Below are 20655 nucleotides of genomic sequence, written 5' to 3' on the forward strand. Positions count from 1 at the left end.
TCCACAACATTTATTCCACGGGACAAAACTAGGTCCAGAGTATGACTGTGGCAGTGAGTAGGTCCAGAGACATGTTGGACAAAACCAACTGAGTCGATGATGGCTCCGAAAGCCTTTTGGAGTGGGTCTGTGGACTTTTCCATGTGAATATTAAAGTCACCAAAAATTAGAATATTATCTGCCATAACTACAAGGTCCGATAGGAATTCAGGGAACTCAGTGAGGAACGCTGTATATGGCCCAGGAGGCCTGTAAACAGTAGATTTAAAAAGTGATTGAGTAAGCTGCATAGATCTCATGACTAGAAGCTTAAAAGATGAAAACAGGTAAATTGAAATTTGCTATCATAAATGTTATCAACACCTCCGCCTTTGAGGGATGCGCGGGGATATGGTCACTAGTGTAACCAGGAGGTGAGGCCTCATTTAACACAGTAAATTCATCAGGCTTAAGCCATGTTTCAGTCAGGCCAATCACATCAAGATTATGATCAGTGATTAGTTCATTGACTATAACTGCCTTGGAAGTGAGGGATCTAACATTAAGTAGCCCTATTTTGAGATGTGAGGTATCACAGTCTCTTTCAATAATGGCAGGAATGGAGGAGGTCTTTATTCCAGTGAGATTGCTAAGACGAACACCGCCATGTTTAGTTTTGCCCAACCTAGATCGAGGCACAGACACGGTCTCAACGGGGATAGCTGAGCTGACTACACTGACTGTGCTAGTGGCAGACTCCACTAAGCTGGCAGGCTGGCTAACAGCCTGCTGCCTGGCCTGCACCCTATTTCATTGTGGAGCTAGAGGAGTTAGAGCCCTGTCTATACCGCACGTCAAGCGGTACCGGAGCGCCAAGTCCAGGTCCATGAGGCTTCTTAACAGCTTCTACCCCCAAGCCATAAGACTCCTGAACATCTAATCAAATAGCTACCCAGACTATTTGCACCCCCCCCAACCCTCATTTTTATGCTGCTACTCTCTGTTTATTATCTTTGCATAGTCACTTTACTTCTACCTACATGTACATATTACCTCAATTACCTCAACTAACCGGTGCCCCCGCACATAGACTCTGTACCGGTACCACCTGTATATAGCCTCCACATTGACTCTGTACCGGAACACCCTGTATATAGCCTCCACATTGACTCTGTACCGGTACCCCCTGTATATAGCCTCCACATTGACTCTGTACCGTAACACCCTGTATATAGCCTCCACATTGACTCTGTACTGGTACCCCCTGTATATAGCCTCCACATGACCCCCGCCCCCTGTAATAGCCTCCACATTGACTCTGTACCGGTACCCCCTGTATATAGCCTCCACATTGACTCTGTACCGGTACCCCCTGTATATAGCCTCCACATTGACTCTGTACCGTAACACCCTGTATATAGCCTCCACATTGACTCTGTACCGGTACCCCCTGTATATAGCCTCCACATTGACTCTGTACCGGTACCCCCTGTATATAGCCTCCACATTGACTCTGTACCGGTACCACCTGTATATAGCCTCCACATTGACTCTGTACCGGTACCACCTGTATATAGCCTCCACATTGACTCTGTACCGGTACCCCCCTGTATATAGCCTCCACATTGACTCTGTACCGGTACCCCCCTGTATATAGCCTCCACATTGCCTCTGTACCGGTACCCCCTGTATATAGCCTCCACATTGACTCTGTACCGGTACCCCCCTGTATATAGCCTCCACATTGCCTCTGTACCGGTACCCCCTGTATATAGCCTCCACATTGACTCTGTACCGGTACCCCCTGTATATAGCCTCCACATTGACTCTGTACCGGTACCCCCTGTATATAGCCTTCACATTGACTCTGTACCGGTACCCCCTGTATATAGCCTCCACATTGACTCTGTACCGGTACCCCCTGTATATAGCCTCCACATTGACTCTGTACCGGTACCCCCTGTATATAGCCTCACATTGACTCTGTACCGGTACCCCCTGTATATAGCCTCCACATTGACTCTGTACCGGTACCCCCTGTATATAGCCTCCACATTGACTCTGTACCGGTACCCCCCTGTATATAGCCTCCACATTGACTCTGTACCGTAACACCCTGTATATAGCCTCCACATTGACTCTGTACCGGTACCCCCTGTATATATCCTCGCTATTGTTATTTTACTGCTGCTCTTTAATTATTTTCTTTTTTTCTTTTTACTTCAGTTTATTTTAATAAATACTTGAACACTTATTTTTCCTAACACTGCATTGTTGGTTAAGGGCCAGTAAGTAAGCATTTCAATGTAAGGTCTATTACACCTGTTGTATTCGGCTCATGAGACAAATACAATTTGATTTGATGTTGCGTTTTATATATTTTTATTCAGTTTAGATCTTCTTTTTTTGTGTTCTTTTTCAGGTCTTCCGAACGAGAGTCCGTTTGTGGAGCGGCTGAGGGAGCTGGAGAAGGACCGGGAACTGAGTGGGAGCCTGGATCCCCAGGGCATCCCTCTAATCCCCTCTACCCCAGAGGAGATGGAGGATATGCTCAAACTCTGCTCTTTCGTACGCTTCAAGATCCCTCAACAGGTAATCATTGATACATTTCGGTCGGGATCACTTAGGCCGTGATTCAATCTGATCGCGCTTTGTCAGGCTATGGGACCTTTTTCAAAGCATTGTTTTCCTGCGTTCGTGGAGACCACATTCGTGGTAAACGGTGCATACGTCGGCTCAATCGAAAATAACCTTTTAATGTCATGCGCGCTATCACACAGATCTACTGCTGATCGGATTGAATCCAGGTCTTAGTTTTGTTGTTGTTGGCGGCTGGTCAACATCTTCAGGATTTAGTCAATAACAAAAATAAAAAACGGACGACTACTACTAGAACTAGTCAAAAGCTTCTCTTTACTTCAACTTGTTGGCTTTTTTTTTTAACAACAATCTACTGCATGGTTTCTTACAATAACCGTTCTTCTTCTTTTAACAGATTCTTCAGGGATTGGTGGATGTTCGAGTTCCAAACAACGACTTCTACAGAGAGTGTGAGGGACTTGGTTTGAATGTCTGCTTCAAAAAACATTCATTGAATAATTTAATGATCCTGTCAGACTTGTCAATCACACCTGGTGGAATGTTTTTTGGGGGGTTTTGTGGTGCATATTGTATATTGTATATGCATGTGTAAGTGAATAGGTATTCTCCTATCTTTCCTCAGTGGAATAGGTATTCTCCTATCTTTCCTCAGTGGAATAGGTATTCTCCTATCTTTCCTCAGTGGATAGGTATTCTCCTATCTTTCCTTAGTGGAATAGGTATTCTCCTATCTTTCCTCAGTGGAATAGGTATTCTCCTATCTTTCCTCAGTGGAATAGGTATTCTCCTATCTTTCCTCAGTGGATAGGTATTCTCCTATCTTTCCTTAGTGGAATAGGTATTCTCCTATCTTTCCTCAGTGGAATAGGTATTCTCCTATCTTTCCTCAGTGGAATAGGTATTCTCCTATCTTTCCTCAGTGGAATAGGTATTCTCCTATCTTTCCTTAGTGGAATAGGTATTCTCCTATCTTTCCTTAGTGGATAGGTATTCTCCTATCTTTCCTCAGTGGAATAGGTATTCTCCTATCTTTCCTCAGTGGAATAGGTATTCTCCTATCTTTCCTTAGTGGAATAGGTATTCTCCTATCTTTCCTTAGTGGAATAGGTATTCTCCTATCTTTCCTTAGTGGAATAGGTATTCTCCTATCTTTCCTTAGTGGAATAGGTATTCTCCTATCTTTCCTTAGTGGAATAGGTATTCTCCTATCTTTCCTCAGTGGAATAGGTATTCTCCTATCTTTCCTCAGTGGATAGGTATTCTCCTATCTTTCCTTAGTGGAATAGGTATTCTCCTATCTTTCCTCAGTGGAATAGGTATTCTCCTATCTTTCCTCAGTGGAATAGGTATTCTCCTATCTTTCCTCAGTGGAATAGGTATTCTCCTATCTTTCCTCAGTGGATAGGTATTCTCCTATCTTTCCTTAGTGGAATAGGTATTCTCCTATCTTTCCTCAGTGGAATAGGTATTCTCCTATCTTTCCTCAGTGGAATAGGTATTCTCCTATCTTTCCTCAGTGGAATAGGTATTCTCCTATCTTTCCTTAGTGGAATAGGTATTCTCCTATCTTTCCTTAGTGGAATAGGTATTCTCCTATCTTTCCTCAGTGGAATAGGTATTCTCCTATCTTTCCTCAGTGGAATAGGTATTCTCCTATCTTTCCTTAGTGGAATAGGTATTCTCCTATCTTTCCTTAGTGGAATAGGTATTCTCCTATCTTTCCTTAGTGGAATAGGTATTCTCCTATCTTTCCTTAGTGGAATAGGTATTCTCCTATCTTTCCTTAGTGGAATAGGTATTCTCCTATCTTTCCTCAGTGGAATAGGTATTCTCCTATCTTTCCTCAGTGGAATAGGTATTCTCCTATCTTTCCTCAGTGGAATAGGTATTCTCCTATCTTTCCTTAGTGGAATAGGTATTCTCCTATCTTTCCTCAGTGGAATAGGTATTCTCCTATCTTTCCTCAGTGGAATAGGTATTCTCCTATCTTTCCTCAGTGGAATAGGTATTCTCCTATCTTTCCTCAGTGGAATAGGTATTCTCCTATCTTTCCTCAGTGGAATAGGTATTCTCCTATCTTTCCTCAGTGGAATAGGTATTCTCCTATCTTTCCTCAGTGGAATAGGTATTCTCCTATCTTTCCTCAGTGGAATAGGTATTCTCCTATCTTTCCTCAGTGGAATAGGTATTCTCCTATCTTTCCTTAGTGGAATAGGTATTCTCCTATCTTTCCTCAGTGGAATAGGTATTCTCCTATCTTTCCTCAGTGGAATAGGTATTCTCCTATCTTTCCTCAGTGGAATAGGTATTCTCCTATCTTTCCTCAGTGGAATAGGTATTCTCCTATCTTTCCTCAGTGGAATAGGTATTCTCCTATCTTTCCTTAGTGGAATAGGTATTCTCCTATCTTTCCTTAGTGGAATAGGTATTCTCCTATCTTTCCTTAGTGGAATAGGTATTCTATCTTTCCTCAGTGGAATAGGTATTCTATCTTTCCTCAGTGGAATAGGTATTCTATCTTTCCTCAGTGGAATAGGTATTCTCCTATCTTTCCTTAGTGGAATAGGTATTCTCCTATCTTTCCTTAGTGGAATAGGTATTCTCCTATCTTTCCTTAGTGGAATAGGTATTCTCCTATCTTTCCTTAGTGGAATAGGTATTCTCCTATCTTTCCTTAGTGGAATAGGTATTCTCCTATCTTTCCTTAGTGGAATAGGTATTCTCCTATCTTTCCTCAGTGTTCATGGAGATCGTAGGAGAGAAGTCCAGACACTCTTTACATGAGAACATGCATCTGATCACAGTCCCAACACAGGTCATCTGGGGGAAGCATGACCAGGTAAGCATTTCAAGACCGTTGGGTCATAACATTGTACAATAAAACTGTGGGATCAATCAACAGTGTATCTTTCTTTTATTACAAGTAATGCAAGTTGCAAGTAACAGGATGTGCAGACACTACTTGTGTACACTCTTAGAAAAAAGGGATTTTGTTTTGTATATAATGTATGTGACTATTTTAGGTTATTTTCTGTTTGTCTTTATAATTGTAATGATTAAAATTATAAAACAATAGGAAAAAAAGGGTTATTCGGCTGTCCCCATAGGAGAACCATTTTTGGTTCTAAGTAGAACCCTTTAAAAAAATGTTTTAACCTTTTATTTAACTAGGCAAGTCAGTTAAGAACCAGTTCTTATTTTCAATAACGGTCTAGGAACAGTGGGTTAACTGCCTTGTTCAGGGGCAGAACGACAGATTTTTACCTTGTCAGCTCGGGGATTCGATCCAGCAACCTTTTGGTTACTAGTCCAACGCTCTAACCACTAGGCTACCTTTAAAGTTCTACATGGAACCAAAAACGGTTCTTCAAAGTGTTCTCCTATAGGGACAGCGAAAGAACCCGTTTAGGTTCTAGATAGAAAAGGGTCTAAGAGAGTGTTCCTCTTAATTGTACTCCCTCCTCTCCTCTCTTCCTCCATCAGGTGGTGGACGTGTCTGGATCATCTATGCTGAAGGAGGCCGTCTCTGGCTGTCAGGTGGACCTGCTGGACAACTGTGGTCACTCTGTGGTGATGGAGCGACCTCGCAAGACAGCTCAGCTCATCATGGACTTTATCAATAACCAACACAACACTGGCTCTGGCTCTAACAACAGCAAGAAACTCTCCTGAGACTGACTACCTGGAGTTCAGACTTTTATAGTGCCCGTTTCCCGGACAAGGTTAAACCTAGTCCTAGGAAAAGAAGCACTTTCAATGGGGGTTTGATCTCCATTGAACATGCGTTTCAGTCAGGGACTAGGTTTCAGTCAGGGTTTCAGGTTTCAGTCAGGGACTAGGTTTCAGTCAGGGTTTCAGGTTTCAGTCAGGGACTAGGTTTCAGTCAGGGTTTCAGGTTTCAGTCAGGGACTAGGTTTCAGTCAGAGTTTCAGGTTTCAGTCAGGGTTTCAGTCAGGGTTTCAGGTTTCAGTCAGGGTTTCAGGTTTCAGTCAGGGTTTCAGATTTCAGTCAGGGTTTCAGGTTTCAGTCAGGAGGTACTAGGTTTCAGTCAGGGTTTCAGTCAGAGTTTCAGGGTTTCAGTCAGGTTTTCAGGTTTCAGTCAGGTTTTTAGGTTTCAGTCAGGGACTAGGTTTCAGTCAGGGACTAGGTTTCAGTCAGGGACTAGGTTTCAGTCAGGGACTAGGTTTCAGTCAGGGTTTCAGGTTTCAGTCAGAAGGTACTAGGTTTTAGGTTTAATCTGTGTCCAGGAAACCAGCCTACAGTGAGCGTTTATCGCATCTGTAAAAAATCTAATCTGTAAATGATCTAGTAATATTTTTCTAATGTAGTCCTCAGGGAATGAGCCCATCAACCAGCTGGCTGCTGTTTCATGCTTGAATTTGATTATAAGGCGAAGATACTGGGATACAATATTGTGACATTGCATTTATTTAGTGATTTAAGGACCTTAATTTCAAATGTTATATTCTTTGTTTAATTGCCGATGTGTTACTAACTTAATTACATGATTTTATACTTTATTTGAGTTTGTGATACCTCTGAGTCAGCTGAAGGACTGTGGTTGGTAGTGTCTGAAACTTCCCGCCTGAAAACCCAAGAAGTAAAGGAAGACGCAAACTCAAATCAAACTACTTCTGGTTGTTGTTAGTTAGTTTGGTCTGGTTTGTCTTGTTGAAGGTTGGCACATGGTCTTATTATTAACCACAGACAACATATTACACCTTGTACATTAGGAACATATTGAAGGAACATTTTGTCATTGTGTTTTATGATAAAATAAATGTTATAAAAAACAATGGAGCAATGGAGCAAAAACAATGACGTACGTTTTGTAATATTGTTATTATTAACCAAATATTTTTTATTCAATGGCTGCTATACCCTGTTATATGTGATATAACCTGTTAGGATCGATGCATGACGATAAGAGTATCGATGCAATGAGACACAACAACCAATGACTGCATATTTTCAAGTTTGCTTTGTTCCGTTTTAGCTGATGCCATGTCATTAAGTTACATTGAGACAAAAAAAATATAGATTTGTGACACTTTTCTTATCCTTGTACATGTTAATGCATCTACTCAATGTTTTGCTTGTTCACGTAAAGCACAAAATAAAACTCTCTTCTCATGCTGACATGACATTCATGGACCAATCACATTGGACTTAGTTGTTTTGGGGCTGGGCCTTGATATGGGGTGGAACTACAGCTGTTTTGGGGGCTGGGCCTTTATGGGGTGGAGCTACAGCTGTTTTGGGGGCTGGGCCTTGATATGGGGTGGAGCTACAGCTGTTTTTGGGGCTGGGCCTTGATATGGGGTGGAGCTACAGCTGTTTTGGGGGCTGGGCCTTGATATGGGGTGGAGCTACAGCTGTTTTGGGGGCTGGGCCTTGATATGGGGTGGAGCTACAGCTGTTTTGGGGGCTGGGCCTTGATATGGGGTGGAGCTACAGCTGTTTTGGGGGCTGGGCCTTGATATGGGGTGGAGCTACAGCTGTTTTTGGGGCTGGGCCTTGATATGGGGTGGAGCTACAGCTGTTTTGGGGGCTGGGCCTTGATATGGGGTGGAGCTACAGCTGTTTTGGGGCTGGGCCTTGACATGGGGTTGAGCTACAGCTGTTTTGGGGCTGGGCCTTGACATGGGGTGGAGCTACAGTTGTTTTGGGGCTGGGCCTTGATATGGGGTGAGAAAAGCTTAGTGATATTGTTTCAAGGTTTGGGGGAAAAGCTTTGAGGAAAGTTTTGGGGGTTTGTTTCAGATTTCAAAGGGTGCTTTGTTTGCGAAATAGGAAGCGGATTCTAGATTTAATTTTGGATTGGAGATGTTTGATGTGAGTCTGGAAGGAGAGTTTACAGTCTAACCAGACACCTAGGTATTTGTAGTTGTCCACATATTCTAAGTAAGAACCGTCCAGAGTAGTGATGCTGGACGGGTGGGCAGGTGCAGGCAGTGATCGGTTGAAGAGCATGCATTTAGTTTTACTAGCGTTTAAGAGCAGTTGGAGACCACGGAAGGAGAATTGTATGGCATTGAAGCTCGTCTGGAGGTTAGTTAACACAGTGTCCATAGAAGGGCCAGATGTATACAGAATGGTGTCGTCTGCTGCGTAGAGGTGGATCAGAGAATCGCCAGCAGCAAGAGCAACATCATTGATGTATACAGAGAAAATATTAGTAGCCCATGTGCCTCAGCCTAATCATTTGGTCTATTTATCCCTCTTAAGTTCGCCTACTGTTCTGACTTGGTGGTGAACATGTAGCCTATAACCTGTTTTAGAGAAATGTAATCATTGAATATTGTAAGAGCTTTCCTTGTCAGCTTATATACACCCTTTATTTATCCTACGGTTCTGACCTGGTGTCCAGGGAGAACATTGTAAGAACAGCCCATGTTCTGAATTCTGTCGCTGTACATTTCAAAGTGCTAAACAAATAGTTATATTGACTACGTCCGTCCTAGCTCACTCATTAATGTCTTAATCAAAATTACGGATTGCCTCTTATCCGCTTGTCGTACCCTTATGCAATAGCTCGTACATCTCAACTGGCATTAGAAACCACATTTGTTTAAGCAAGTCAGCCATATCAGCAATGCTTTTTTTAAAGGCAGGAAATGAGGCTGAATGAACTGTTTCGCTGCCAGACAAGGCTCCGCTGATAACCAGGTGTAGCGGTGGTAAGGATTCACTTCTTGGTGCTGAAAAGAAAGCTCTGCTGTTGGGGACAGCTTTATGTAGACCCTAACAGTTTCTGGGCACCGTTTGTCACCGTTCTAGTGCAATTAATGTATTGTTTAGTGTTGTGTTGTATAGTGGCTTTGCTGGCATGCATAAACCATTTTGGGGAGTTTGCCCCACCAAGATTTACATGCTTAAATCGCCACTGGACTTCACTGACATTTTCAACCTGTCCCTGACCGAGTCTGTTATACCAACATGTTTCAAGCAGACCACCATCATCCCTGTGCCCAAGAAAGCGAAGGCAACCTGCCTAAATGACTACCGACCAGTAGCACTCACATCTGTAGCCATGAAGTGCTTTGAAAGGCTGGTCATGGCTCACATCAACAGCATCCTCCCGGACACCCTAGACCCACTCCAATTTGCATACCGCCCCAACAGATCCAAAGATGACGCAATCTCTATTGTACTCCACACTGCCCTTTCCCACCTGGACAAAAGGAACACCTATGTGAGAATTCTATTCATTGACTACAGCTCAGCGTTCAACACCATAGTGCCCACGAAGCTCATCACTAAGCTAAGGATCCTGGGACTGAACACCTTCCTCTGCAACTGGATCCTGGACTTCCTGACACATCTGCCACCCTGATCCTCACCACTGGGGCCCCTCAGGGGTGCGTGCTTAGTCCCCTCCTGTACTCGCTGTTCACCCACAGCTGTGTGGCCAAACACGACTCCAACACCATCATTAAGTTTGCAGATGACACAACAGTGGTAGGCCTGATCACCAACAATGATGAGACAGCCTATAGGGAGGAGGTCAGAGACCTGGCAGTGTGATGACAGGACAACAACATCTCCCTCAATGTGAGCAAGACAAAGTAGCTGATCGTGGACTATAGGAAAAGGAGGGCCGAACAGGCTCCCATTCTCATCGACGGGACTGAAGTGGAGCAGGTTGAGAGCTTCAAGTTCCTTGGTGTCCACATCACCAACTAACTATCATGTTCCAAACACACCAAGACAGTCGTGAAGAGGGCACGACAACACCTTTCCCCTTCAGGAGACTGAAAAGATATGGCATGGGTCCTGAGATCCTCAAAAAGTTCTACAGCTGCACCATCGAGAGCATCCTGACCGGTTGCCTCACCACCTGGTATGGTAACTGCTCTGCATCCGATCGTAAGGTGCTACAGAGGGTAGTGCGTTCGGTCAAATACATCACTGGGGCCAAGCTTCCTGCCATCAAGGACCTCTATACTAGGCGGTGTCAGAGTAAGGCCCTTAAAATTGTCAAAGACTCTAGTCAGCCAAGTCATAGACTGTTCTCTCTGCTACCGCACGGCAAGCGGTACCGGAGCGCCAAGTCTAGGTCCAAAAGGCTCCTTAACAGCTTCTACCCCCAAGCTATAAGACTGCTGAACAATTTATAATTTACATTGAGCCCTTCGTTTTTACACTGCTGCGACTCTCTGTTTATTATCTATGCATAGCCACTTTTCCCCTGCCTATATGTACAAATTACCTCGACAAACCTGTACCCCCGCACATTGACTCGGTACCGGTATCCCCTGTATATACCCCCGCACATTGACTCGGTACCGGTATCCCCTGTATATACCGCCGCACATTGACTCGGTACCGGTATCCCCTGTATATGGCCTCCACATTGACTCTGTACCGGTACCCCTGTATATGGCCTCGTTATTGTTATGTCATTTTATTGCGTTACTTTTTATTTTATTTTTTACTTTAGTTTATTCGTAAATATTCTCTTCACTTTATTTATTGAACTGCAAAGTTGGTTAAGGGCTTGTAAGTCTACTACACCTGTTGTATTCAGCATTTCACTGTGAGGTCTACTACACCTGTTGTATTCAGCATTTCACTGTGAGGTCTACTACACCTGTTGTATTCAGCATTTCACTGTAAGGTCTACTACACCTGTTGTATTCAGCATTTCACTGTGAGGTCTACTACACCTGTTGTATTCAGCATTTCACTGTGAGGTCTACTACACCTGTTGTATTCAGCATTTCACTGTGAGGTCTACTACACCTGTTGTATTCAGCATTTCACTGTGAGATCTACACCTGTTGTATTCAGCATTTCACTGTGAGGTCTACTACACCTGTTGTATTCAGCATTTCACTGTGAGGTCTACTACACCTGTTGTATTCAGCATTTCACTGTAAGGTCTACTACACCTGTTGTATTCAGCATTTCACTGTAAGGTCTACTACACCTGTTGTATTCAGCATTTCACTGTAAGGTCTACTACACCTGTTGTATTCAGCATTTCACTGTGAGGTCTACTACACCTGTTGTTTTCAGCATTTCACTGTGAGGTCTACAACACCTGTTGTATTCAGCATTTCACTGTAAGGTCTACTACACCTGTTGTATTCAGCATTTCACTGTGAGGTCTACTACACCTGTTGTATTCAGCATTTCACTGTAAGGTCTACTACACCTGTTGTATTCAGCATTACACTGTGAGGTCTACTACACCTGTTGTATTCAGCATTTCACTGTGAGGTCTACTACACCTGTTGTATTCAGCATTTCACTGTGAGGTCTACTACACCTGTTGTATTCAGCATTTCACTGTAAGGTCTACTACACCTGTTGTATTCAGCATTTCACTGTGAGGTCTACTACACCTGTTGTATTCAGCATTTCACTGTAAGGTCTACTACACCTGTTGTATTCAGCATTTCACTGTAAGGTCTACTACACCTGTTGTATTCAGCATTTCACTGTGAGGTCTACACCTGTTGTATTCAGCATTTCACTGTAAGGTCTACTACACCTGTTGTATTCAGCATTTCACTGTAATGTCTACTACACCTGTTGTATTGGACATTTCACTGTAAGGTCTACTACACCTGTTGTATTCAGCATTTCACTGTGAGGTCTACTACACCTGTTGTATTCAGCATTTCACTGTAAGGTCTACTACACCTGTTTTTTTCTGCATTTCACTGTGAGGTCTACACCTGTTGTATTCAGCATTTCATTGTGAGCTCTACTACACCTGTTGTATTCAGCATTTCACTGTGAGGTCTACTACACCTGTTGTATTCAGCATTTCACTGTGAGGTCTACTACACCTGTTGTATTCAGCATTTCACTGTGAGGTCTACTACACCTGTTGTATTCAGCATTACACTGTAAGGTCTACTACACCTGTTGTATTCAGCATTTCACTGTAAGGTCTACTACACCTGTTGTATTCAGCATTTCACTGTGAGGTCTACTACACCTGATGTATTCAGCATTTCACTGTAAGGTCTACTACACCTGTTTTATTCAGCATTACACTGTAAGGTCTACTATACCTGTTGTATTCAGCATTTCACTGTGAGGTCTACTACACCTGTTGTATTCAGCATTTCACTGTAAGGTCTACTACACCTGTTGTATTCAGCATTTCACTGTGAGGTCTACACCTGTTGTATTCAGCATTTCACTGTAAGGTCTACTACACCTGTTGTATTGGACATTTCACTGTAAGGTCTACTACACCTGTTGTATTCAGCATTTCACTGTGAGGTCTACTACACCTGTTGTATTCAGCATTTCACTGTGAGCTCTACTACACCTGTTGTATTCAGCATTTCACTGTGAGGTCTACTACACCTGTTGTATTCAGCATTTCACTGTAAGGTCTACTACACCTGTTGTATTCAGCATTTCACTGTGAGGTCTACTACACCTGTTGTATTCAGCATTTCACTGTAAGGTCTACTACACCTGTTTTTTTCTGCATTTCACTGTGAGGTCTACACCTGTTGTATTCAGCATTTCATTGTGAGGTCTACTACACCTGTTGTATTCAGCATTTCACTGTGAGGTCTACTACACCTGTTGTATTCAGCATTTCACTGTGAGGTCTACTACACCTGTTGTATTCAGCATTTCACTGTGAGGTCTACTACACCTGTTGTATTCGGCATTTCACTGTAAGGTCTACTACACCTGTTGTATTCAGCATTTCACTGTAAGGTCTACTACACCTGTTGTATTCAGCATTTCACTGTAAGGTCTACTACACCTGTTGTATTCAGCATTTCACTGTGAGGTCTACACCTGTTGTATTCAGCATTTCACTGAAAGGTCTACTACACCTGTTGTATTCAGCATTTCACTGTAATGTCTACTACACCTGTTGTATTGGACATTTCACTGTAAGGTCTACTACACCTGTTGTATTCAGCATTTCACTGTGAGGTCTACTACACCTGTTGTATTCAGCATTTCACTGTAAGGTCTACTACACCTGTTTTTTTCTGCATTTCACTGTGAGGTCTAAACCTGTTGTATTCAGCATTTCATTGTGAGCTCTACTACACCTGTTGTATTCAGCATTTCACTGTGAGGTCTACTATACCTGTTGTATTCAGCATTTCACTGTGAGGTCTACTACACCTGTTGTATTCAGCATTTCACTGTGAGGTCTACTACACCTGTTGTATTCAGCATTACACTGTAAGGTCTACTACACCTGTTGTATTCAGCATTTCACTGTAAGGTCTACTACACCTGTTGTATTCAGCATTTCACTGTGAGGTCTACTACACCTGATGTATTCAGCATTTCACTGTAAGGTCTACTACACCTGTTTTATTCAGCATTACACTGTAAGGTCTACTATACCTGTTGTATTCAGCATTTCACTGTGAGGTCTACTACACCTGTTGTATTCAGCATTTCACTGTAAGGTCTACTACACCTGTTGTATTCAGCATTTCACTGTAAGGTCTACTACACCTGTTGTATTCAGCATTTCACTGTAAGGTCTACTACACCTGTTGTATTCAGCATTTCACTGTGAGGTCTACTACACCTGTTATATTCAGCATTTCACTGTAAGGTCTACTACACCTGTTGTATTCAGCATTTCACTGTGAGGTCTACTACACCTGTTGTATTCAGCATTTCACTGTAAGGTCTACTACACCTGTTGTATTCAGCATTTCACTGTGAGGTCTACACCTGTTGTATTCAGCATTTCATTGTGAGCTCTACTACACCTGTTGTATTCAGCATTTCACTGTGAGGTCTACTACACCTGTTGTATTCAGCATTTCACTGTGAGGTCTACTACACCTGTTGTATTCAGCATTTCACTGTGAGGTCTACACCTGTTGTATTCAGCATTTCACTGTAAGGTCTACTACACCTGTTGTATTCAGCATTTCACTGTAATGTCTACTACACCTGTTGTATTCAGCATTTCACTGTGAGGTCTACTACACCTGTTGTATTCAGCATTTCACTGTAAGGTCTACACCTGTTGTATTCAGCATTTCACTGTAAGGTCTACTACACCTGTTGTATTGGACATTTCACTGTAAGGTCTACTACACCTGTTGTATTCAGCATTTCACTGTGAGGTCTACTACACCTGTTGTATTCAGCATTTCACTGTAAGGTCTACACCTGTTGTATTCAGCATTTCACTGTAAGGTCTACTACACCTGTTGTATTGGACATTTCACTGTAAGGTCTACTACACCTGTTGTATTCAGCATTTCACTGTGAGGTCTACTACACCTGTTGTATTCAGCATTTCACTGTAAGGTCTACTACACCTGTTGTATTCAGCATTTCACTGTGAGGTCTACTACACCTGTTGTATTCAGCATTTCACTGTAAGGTCTACTACACCTGTTTTTTTCTGCATTTCACTGTGAGGTCTACACCTGTTGTATTCAGCATTTCATTGTGAGGTCTACTACACCTGTTGTATTCAGCATTTCACTGTGAGGTCTACTACACCTGTTGTATTCAGCATTTCACTGTGAGGTCTACTACACCTGTTGTATTCAGCATTTCACTGTGAGGTCTACTACACCTGTTGTATTCAGCATTACACTGTAAGGTCTACTACACCTGTTGTATTCAGCATTTCACTGTAAGGTCTACTACACCTGTTGTATTCAGCATTTCACTGTGAGGTCTACTACACCTGATGTATTCAGCATTTCACTGTAAGGTCTACTACACCTGTTGTATTCAGCATTACACTGTAAGGTCTACTATACCTGTTGTATTCAGCATTTCACTGTGAGGTCTACTACACCTGTTGTATTCAGCATTTCACTGTAAGGTCTACTACACCTGTTGTATTCAGCATTTCACTGTAAGGTCTACTACACCTGTTGTATTCAGCATTTCACTGTGAGGTCTACTACACCTGTTGTATTCAGCATTTCACTGTGAGGTCTACTACACCTGTTGTATTCAGCATTTCACTGTAAGGTCTACTACACCTGTTGTATTCAGCATTTCACTGTAAGGTCTATCTACACCTGTTGTATTCAGCATTTCATTGTGAGCTCTACTACACCTGTTGTATTCAGCATTTCACTGTGAGGTCTACTACACATGTTGTATTCAGCATTTCACTGTGAGGTCTACTACACCTGTTGTATTCAGCATTTCACTGTGAGGTCTACTACACCTGTTGTATTCAGCATTACACTGTAAGGTCTACTACACCTGTTGTATTCAGCATTTCACTGTAAGGTCTACTACACCTGTTGTATTCAGCATTTCACTGTGAGGTCTACTACACCTGATGTATTCAGCATTTCACTGTAAGGTCTACTACACCTGTTGTATTCAGCATTACACTGTAAGGTCTACTATACCTGTTGTATTCAGCATTTCACTGTGAGGTCTACTACACCTGTTGTATTCAGCATTTCACTGTAAGGTCTACTACACCTGTTGTATTCAGCATTTCACTGTAAGGTCTACTACACCTGTTGTATTCAGCATTTCACTGTGAGGTCTACTACACCTGTTGTATTCAGCATTTCACTGTGAGGTCTACTACACCTGTTGTATTCAGCATTTCACTGTAAGGTCTACTACACCTGTTGTATTCAGCATTTCACTGTAAGGTCTATCTACACCTGTTGTATTCAGCATTTCACTGTAAGGTCTATCTACACCTGTTGTATTCAGCATTTCACTGTCAGGTCTACTACACCTGTTGTATTCAGCATTTCACTGTGAGGTCTACTACACCTGTTATATTCAGCATTACACTGTAAGGTCTATCTACACCTGTTGTATTCAGCATTTCACTGTTAGGTCTACTACACCTGTTGTATTCAGTATTTCACTGTAAGGTCTACTACACCTGTTGTATTCAGCATTTCACTGTGAGGTCTACTACACCTGTTGTATTCAGCATTTCACTGTAAGGTCTACTACACCTGTTGTATTCAGCATTTCACTGTGAGGTCTACTACACCTGTTGTATTCAGCATTACACTGTAAGGTCTACTACACCTGTTGTATTCAGCATTACACTAAGGTCTACTATACCTGTTGTAATCAGCATTTCACTGTAAGGTATACTACACCTGTTGTATTCAGCATTTCACTGTAAGGTCTACTACACCTGTTGTATTCAGCATTTCACCGTAAGGTCTACTACACCTGTTGTATTCAGCATTTCACTGTAAGGTCTACTACACCTGTTGTATTCAGCATTTCACTGTAAGGTCTACTACACCTGTTGTATTCAGCATTTCACTGTAAGGTCTATCTACACCTGTTGTATTCAGCATTTCACTGTAAGGTCTACTACACCTGTTGTATTCAGCATTTCACTGTGAGGTCTACTACACCAGTTGTATTCAGCATTTCACTGTAAGGTCTACTACACCTGTTGTATTCAGCATTTCACTGTAAGGTCTACTACACCTGTTGTATTCGGCGAATGTGACAAATAAAATTTGATTTGATTTGTAAACAAGTTGACTTTGAGGATAAAGAAAGGGTTCAATTTAGTTGGACAAAATCTAAATTCTAAACGGCAATATTCTTGTAATGCTTTTTGTATAACAAATCGTAAATTACAGCTCAATTTGAGAAAGTTATGAATTTGCGATTATCCATCGTTATTCACAGCAAATCCTGCGATAAACTCAATTTTTAAAATTAAATAGTTTGACAGCCATAGTTACGTAGCCAGGGAAAGTAGGGGGGCTGAGGGTGCTGCACCCCCTAATAAAATCTGAATAAAACGAAAATGTATATACAGAACCAGTCAAAAGTTTGGACCTAATCATCATTCAAAGGTTTTTCTTTCTTTCTTTTTACTATCTTCTACATTGTATAATAATAGTGAAGACATCAAAACTATTAAATGACACATATGGAATCATGTAGTAACCAAAAAAGTCTTAAACAAATCAAAATATATTTGAGATTTGAGATTCTTCCCTTGGCCTTGATGACAGCTTTGCCCACTCTTGCCATTTTCTCAACCAGCTTCATGTGGTAGTCACCTGGAATGCATTTCAATTAACAGGTGTGCCTTGCTAAAAGTTCATTTGTGGAATTGATTTATTTCCTGCGTTTGAGCCAATCAGTTGTGTTGTGACAAGGTAGGGGTGGTATACAGTAGGGGCGGCAGGTAGCCTAGTGGTTAGAGTGTAGGGGCGGCAGGTAGCCTAGTGGTTAGAGTGTTGGGGCGGCAGGATAGCCTAGTGGTTAGAGTGTAGGGGGGCAGGTAGCCTAGTGGTTAGAGTGTAGGGGGGCAGGTAGCCTAGTGGTTAGAGTGTAGGGACGGTAGGTAGCCTAGTGGTTAGAGTGTAGGGGGGGCAGGTAGCCTAGTGGTTAGAGTGTTGGGGCGGCAGGTAGCCTAGTGGTTAGAGTGTTGGGCCAGGAACCGAAAGATTGCGAGATCGAATCACCGAGCTGACAAGGTAAAAATCGTAAATAAGGATTTGTTCTTAATTAACTGACTTGCCTAGTTAAATACATTTTTGAAAAGCACTTTTTCATGAACATGGCCAAAAAAATGTTTAGGCCCTATCTGGCATGCTGCTAGTTCGGCATGACGGGAGACACCGTTTCTGGGTAACGAATTTGAAACATAGCCCTATTTGGTACAATACCAGGTCCATATTATGGCAAGAACAGCTCAAATAAGCAAAGAGAAACGACAGTCCATCATAACTTCAAGACATGAAGGTCAGTCAATTTCAAGAACATTTCTAGAACTTTTAAAGTTTCTTCAAGTTCAGTCGCAAAAACCATGAAGCGCTATGATGAAACTGGCTCTCATGAGGACCGCCACAGGAAGGAAGATCCAGAGTTACCTCTGCTGCAGAGGATAAGTTCATTAGAGTTAACTACACCTCAGATTGCAGCCCAAATAAATGCTTCACAGAGTTCAAGTAACAGACACATCTCAATGTGCGTGAATCGGGCCTTTGTGGTCGAATTGCTGCAAAGAAACCCCTACTAAAGGACACCAATAATAAGAAGAGACTTGCTTGGGCCAAGAAACACGAGCAATGGACATTAGACCGGTGCAAATCTGACCTTTGGTCCCTAAACTTTGTTTCTTTTGACCTTTCCATAAAAATGATGCCAGCTGATTCATGATTTCGACTGACTGAGAAACGCTACCTGCCTCTGTCTCTCGTCCCGACTCGCGACATGTTCATTACTATAGGACAGCTGGAGATCGTATTTGAATATTGAAACAACGTTGCAAATATCTGAGAGACAGGCAGTAATGTTTATACAAATCACCACTGTTGAAAACTAAATGTTAGTCTAAAATAAATGTGAGATCATGTCTAGATGCTTTTTATAGTGGAGATCAAGTTTATAAATTGCCTGGCTGGGCTGACGAGACAGTGAATTGAGTAGTCAGCTGGTACAGAGTAAACAAAATCACAGAACATTTTACAGTAAACAAGGTAGTTATTGATGACATATGATTCTTATCGTGAAAAAAAGTTGATTCACAGAAGGAGTACAAGGAGCTCCCGAGTGGCACAGTGGTCTAAGGCACTCTATCTCAGTGCTTGAGGCGTCACTACAGACCCTGGGTCGATTTCAAGCTGTTTCACCACCCAGCCGTGATTGGGAGTCCCATAGGGCGGAGCACAACTGAACCAGCGTCGTCCGGGTTAGTGTTTGGCCGGGGTAGGTCATCATTGTAAATAAGAATTTGTTCTTAACTGACTTGCCTAGTTAAATAAAGGTTAAAAAAAAGTGGCAAAACTTGCAAAAACATCAAAGACCACCATATTTGGTAGTGAGAGGAAACGCCAACCAGATGCTTCACATTTATACATCCGGTAAAATATCTGTGATAGTATGTCAGCCAGCAATACACAATATGGGTTTTAGTAGATAAACTAAAGTTGGCAAGCTAGCTTGCAGGAAAAATAAATTAGTACCCTAGCCACTGTATTTGTCATCTGTCCTCTTGATGCTGGAATCGGCTGTTGCTGAGCTTCTTGCTAAATCCATTACTTTGTTTGGAATCCTCTCCGCTATATTCCGGTTGAAACAACATGAATGGTTGAACGTCACCATGTAGCTAAAAAAAAAAAGGTCCATCTTGGATTTCGTGTTGATGAGAGGAATCACTTCAAACCATGTTTTGTGTTGCTACCATGTTGTGTTGCTACCATGTTGTGTTGCTACCGTGTTGTGTTGCTACCGTGTTGTGTTGCTACCATGTTGTGTTGCTACCATGTTGTGTTGCTACCATGTTGTGTTGCTACCATGTTGTGTTGCTACCATGCTGTGTTGTCATGTGTTGCTGCCATGCTATGTTGTTGTCTTAGGTCTTTCTTTATGAAGTGTTGTGTTGTTTCTCTTGTTGTCATGTGTGTTTTGTCCTATATTTATATTGTATTTATTTTTATTTTTTAATCCCAGCCCCCGTCCCCGCAGGAGGCCTTTTGCCTTTTGTTAGGTCATCATTGTAAATAAGAATTTGTTCTTAACTGACTTTCCTAGTTAAATAAAACAATAAAACATTGTGGTCTGATCAGTTCTTTCAGTTTTGCCTAAAGGATTGTGTTGTTAGTGTCCAGCACTACCTAAAGGATTGTGTTGTTAGTGTCCAGAACTGCCTAAAGGATTGTGTTGTTAGTGTCCAGAACTGCCTAAAGGATTGTTAGTGTCCAGAACTGCCTAAAGGATTGTTAGTGTCCAGAACTACCTAAAGGATTGTTAGTGTCCAGAACTACCTCAAGGATTGTGTTGTTAGTGTCCAGAACTGACTAAAGGATTGTGTTGTTAGTGTCCAGAACTGCCTAAAGGATTGTGTTGTTAGTGTCCAGAACTACCTAAAGGATTGTGTTGTTAGTGTCCAGAACTACCTAAAGGATTGTGTTGTTAGTGTCCAGCACTGCCTAAAGGATTGTTAGTGTCCAGAACTGCCTAAAGGATTGTGTTGTTAGTGTCCAGAACTACCTAAAGGATTGTTAGTGTCCAGAACTACCTAAAGGATTGTTAGTGTCCAGAACTACCTAAAGGATTGTGTTGTTAGTGTCCAGAACTGCCTAAAGGATTGTGTTGTTAGTGTCCAGAACTGCCTAAAGGATTGTGTTG

At 42.1% G+C, this 20655-nt stretch overlaps 1 protein-coding gene across 3 annotated transcripts in view; it reads left to right on the plus strand.

Annotated features, from left to right (window-relative positions):
* abhd6a (abhydrolase domain containing 6, acylglycerol lipase a) overlaps positions 1-7724 on the plus strand; it is a 38403-nt gene extending 30679 nt beyond the window's left edge. For 2 of the 3 annotated variants that reach the window (XM_029692759.1, XM_029692758.1), the window contains exons 6-9: positions 2402-2571; positions 2975-3029; positions 5319-5419; positions 6064-7724. In XM_029692759.1, the coding sequence (XP_029548619.1) occupies positions 2402-2571; positions 2975-3029; positions 5319-5419; positions 6064-6252 (515 nt within the window). In that variant the 3' untranslated portion in view covers positions 6253-7724. The remainder of the gene's footprint in view (positions 1-2401; positions 2572-2974; positions 3030-5318; positions 5420-6063) is intronic. The other variant, XR_003867003.1, reaches the window with a different exon arrangement.
* The last annotated feature ends 12931 nt before the right edge of the window (positions 7725-20655 follow it).

Source organism: Salmo trutta, chromosome 16 (genome assembly GCF_901001165.1).
Source record: "Salmo trutta chromosome 16, fSalTru1.1, whole genome shotgun sequence".
Lineage (NCBI taxonomy): Eukaryota > Metazoa > Chordata > Actinopteri > Salmoniformes > Salmonidae > Salmo > Salmo trutta.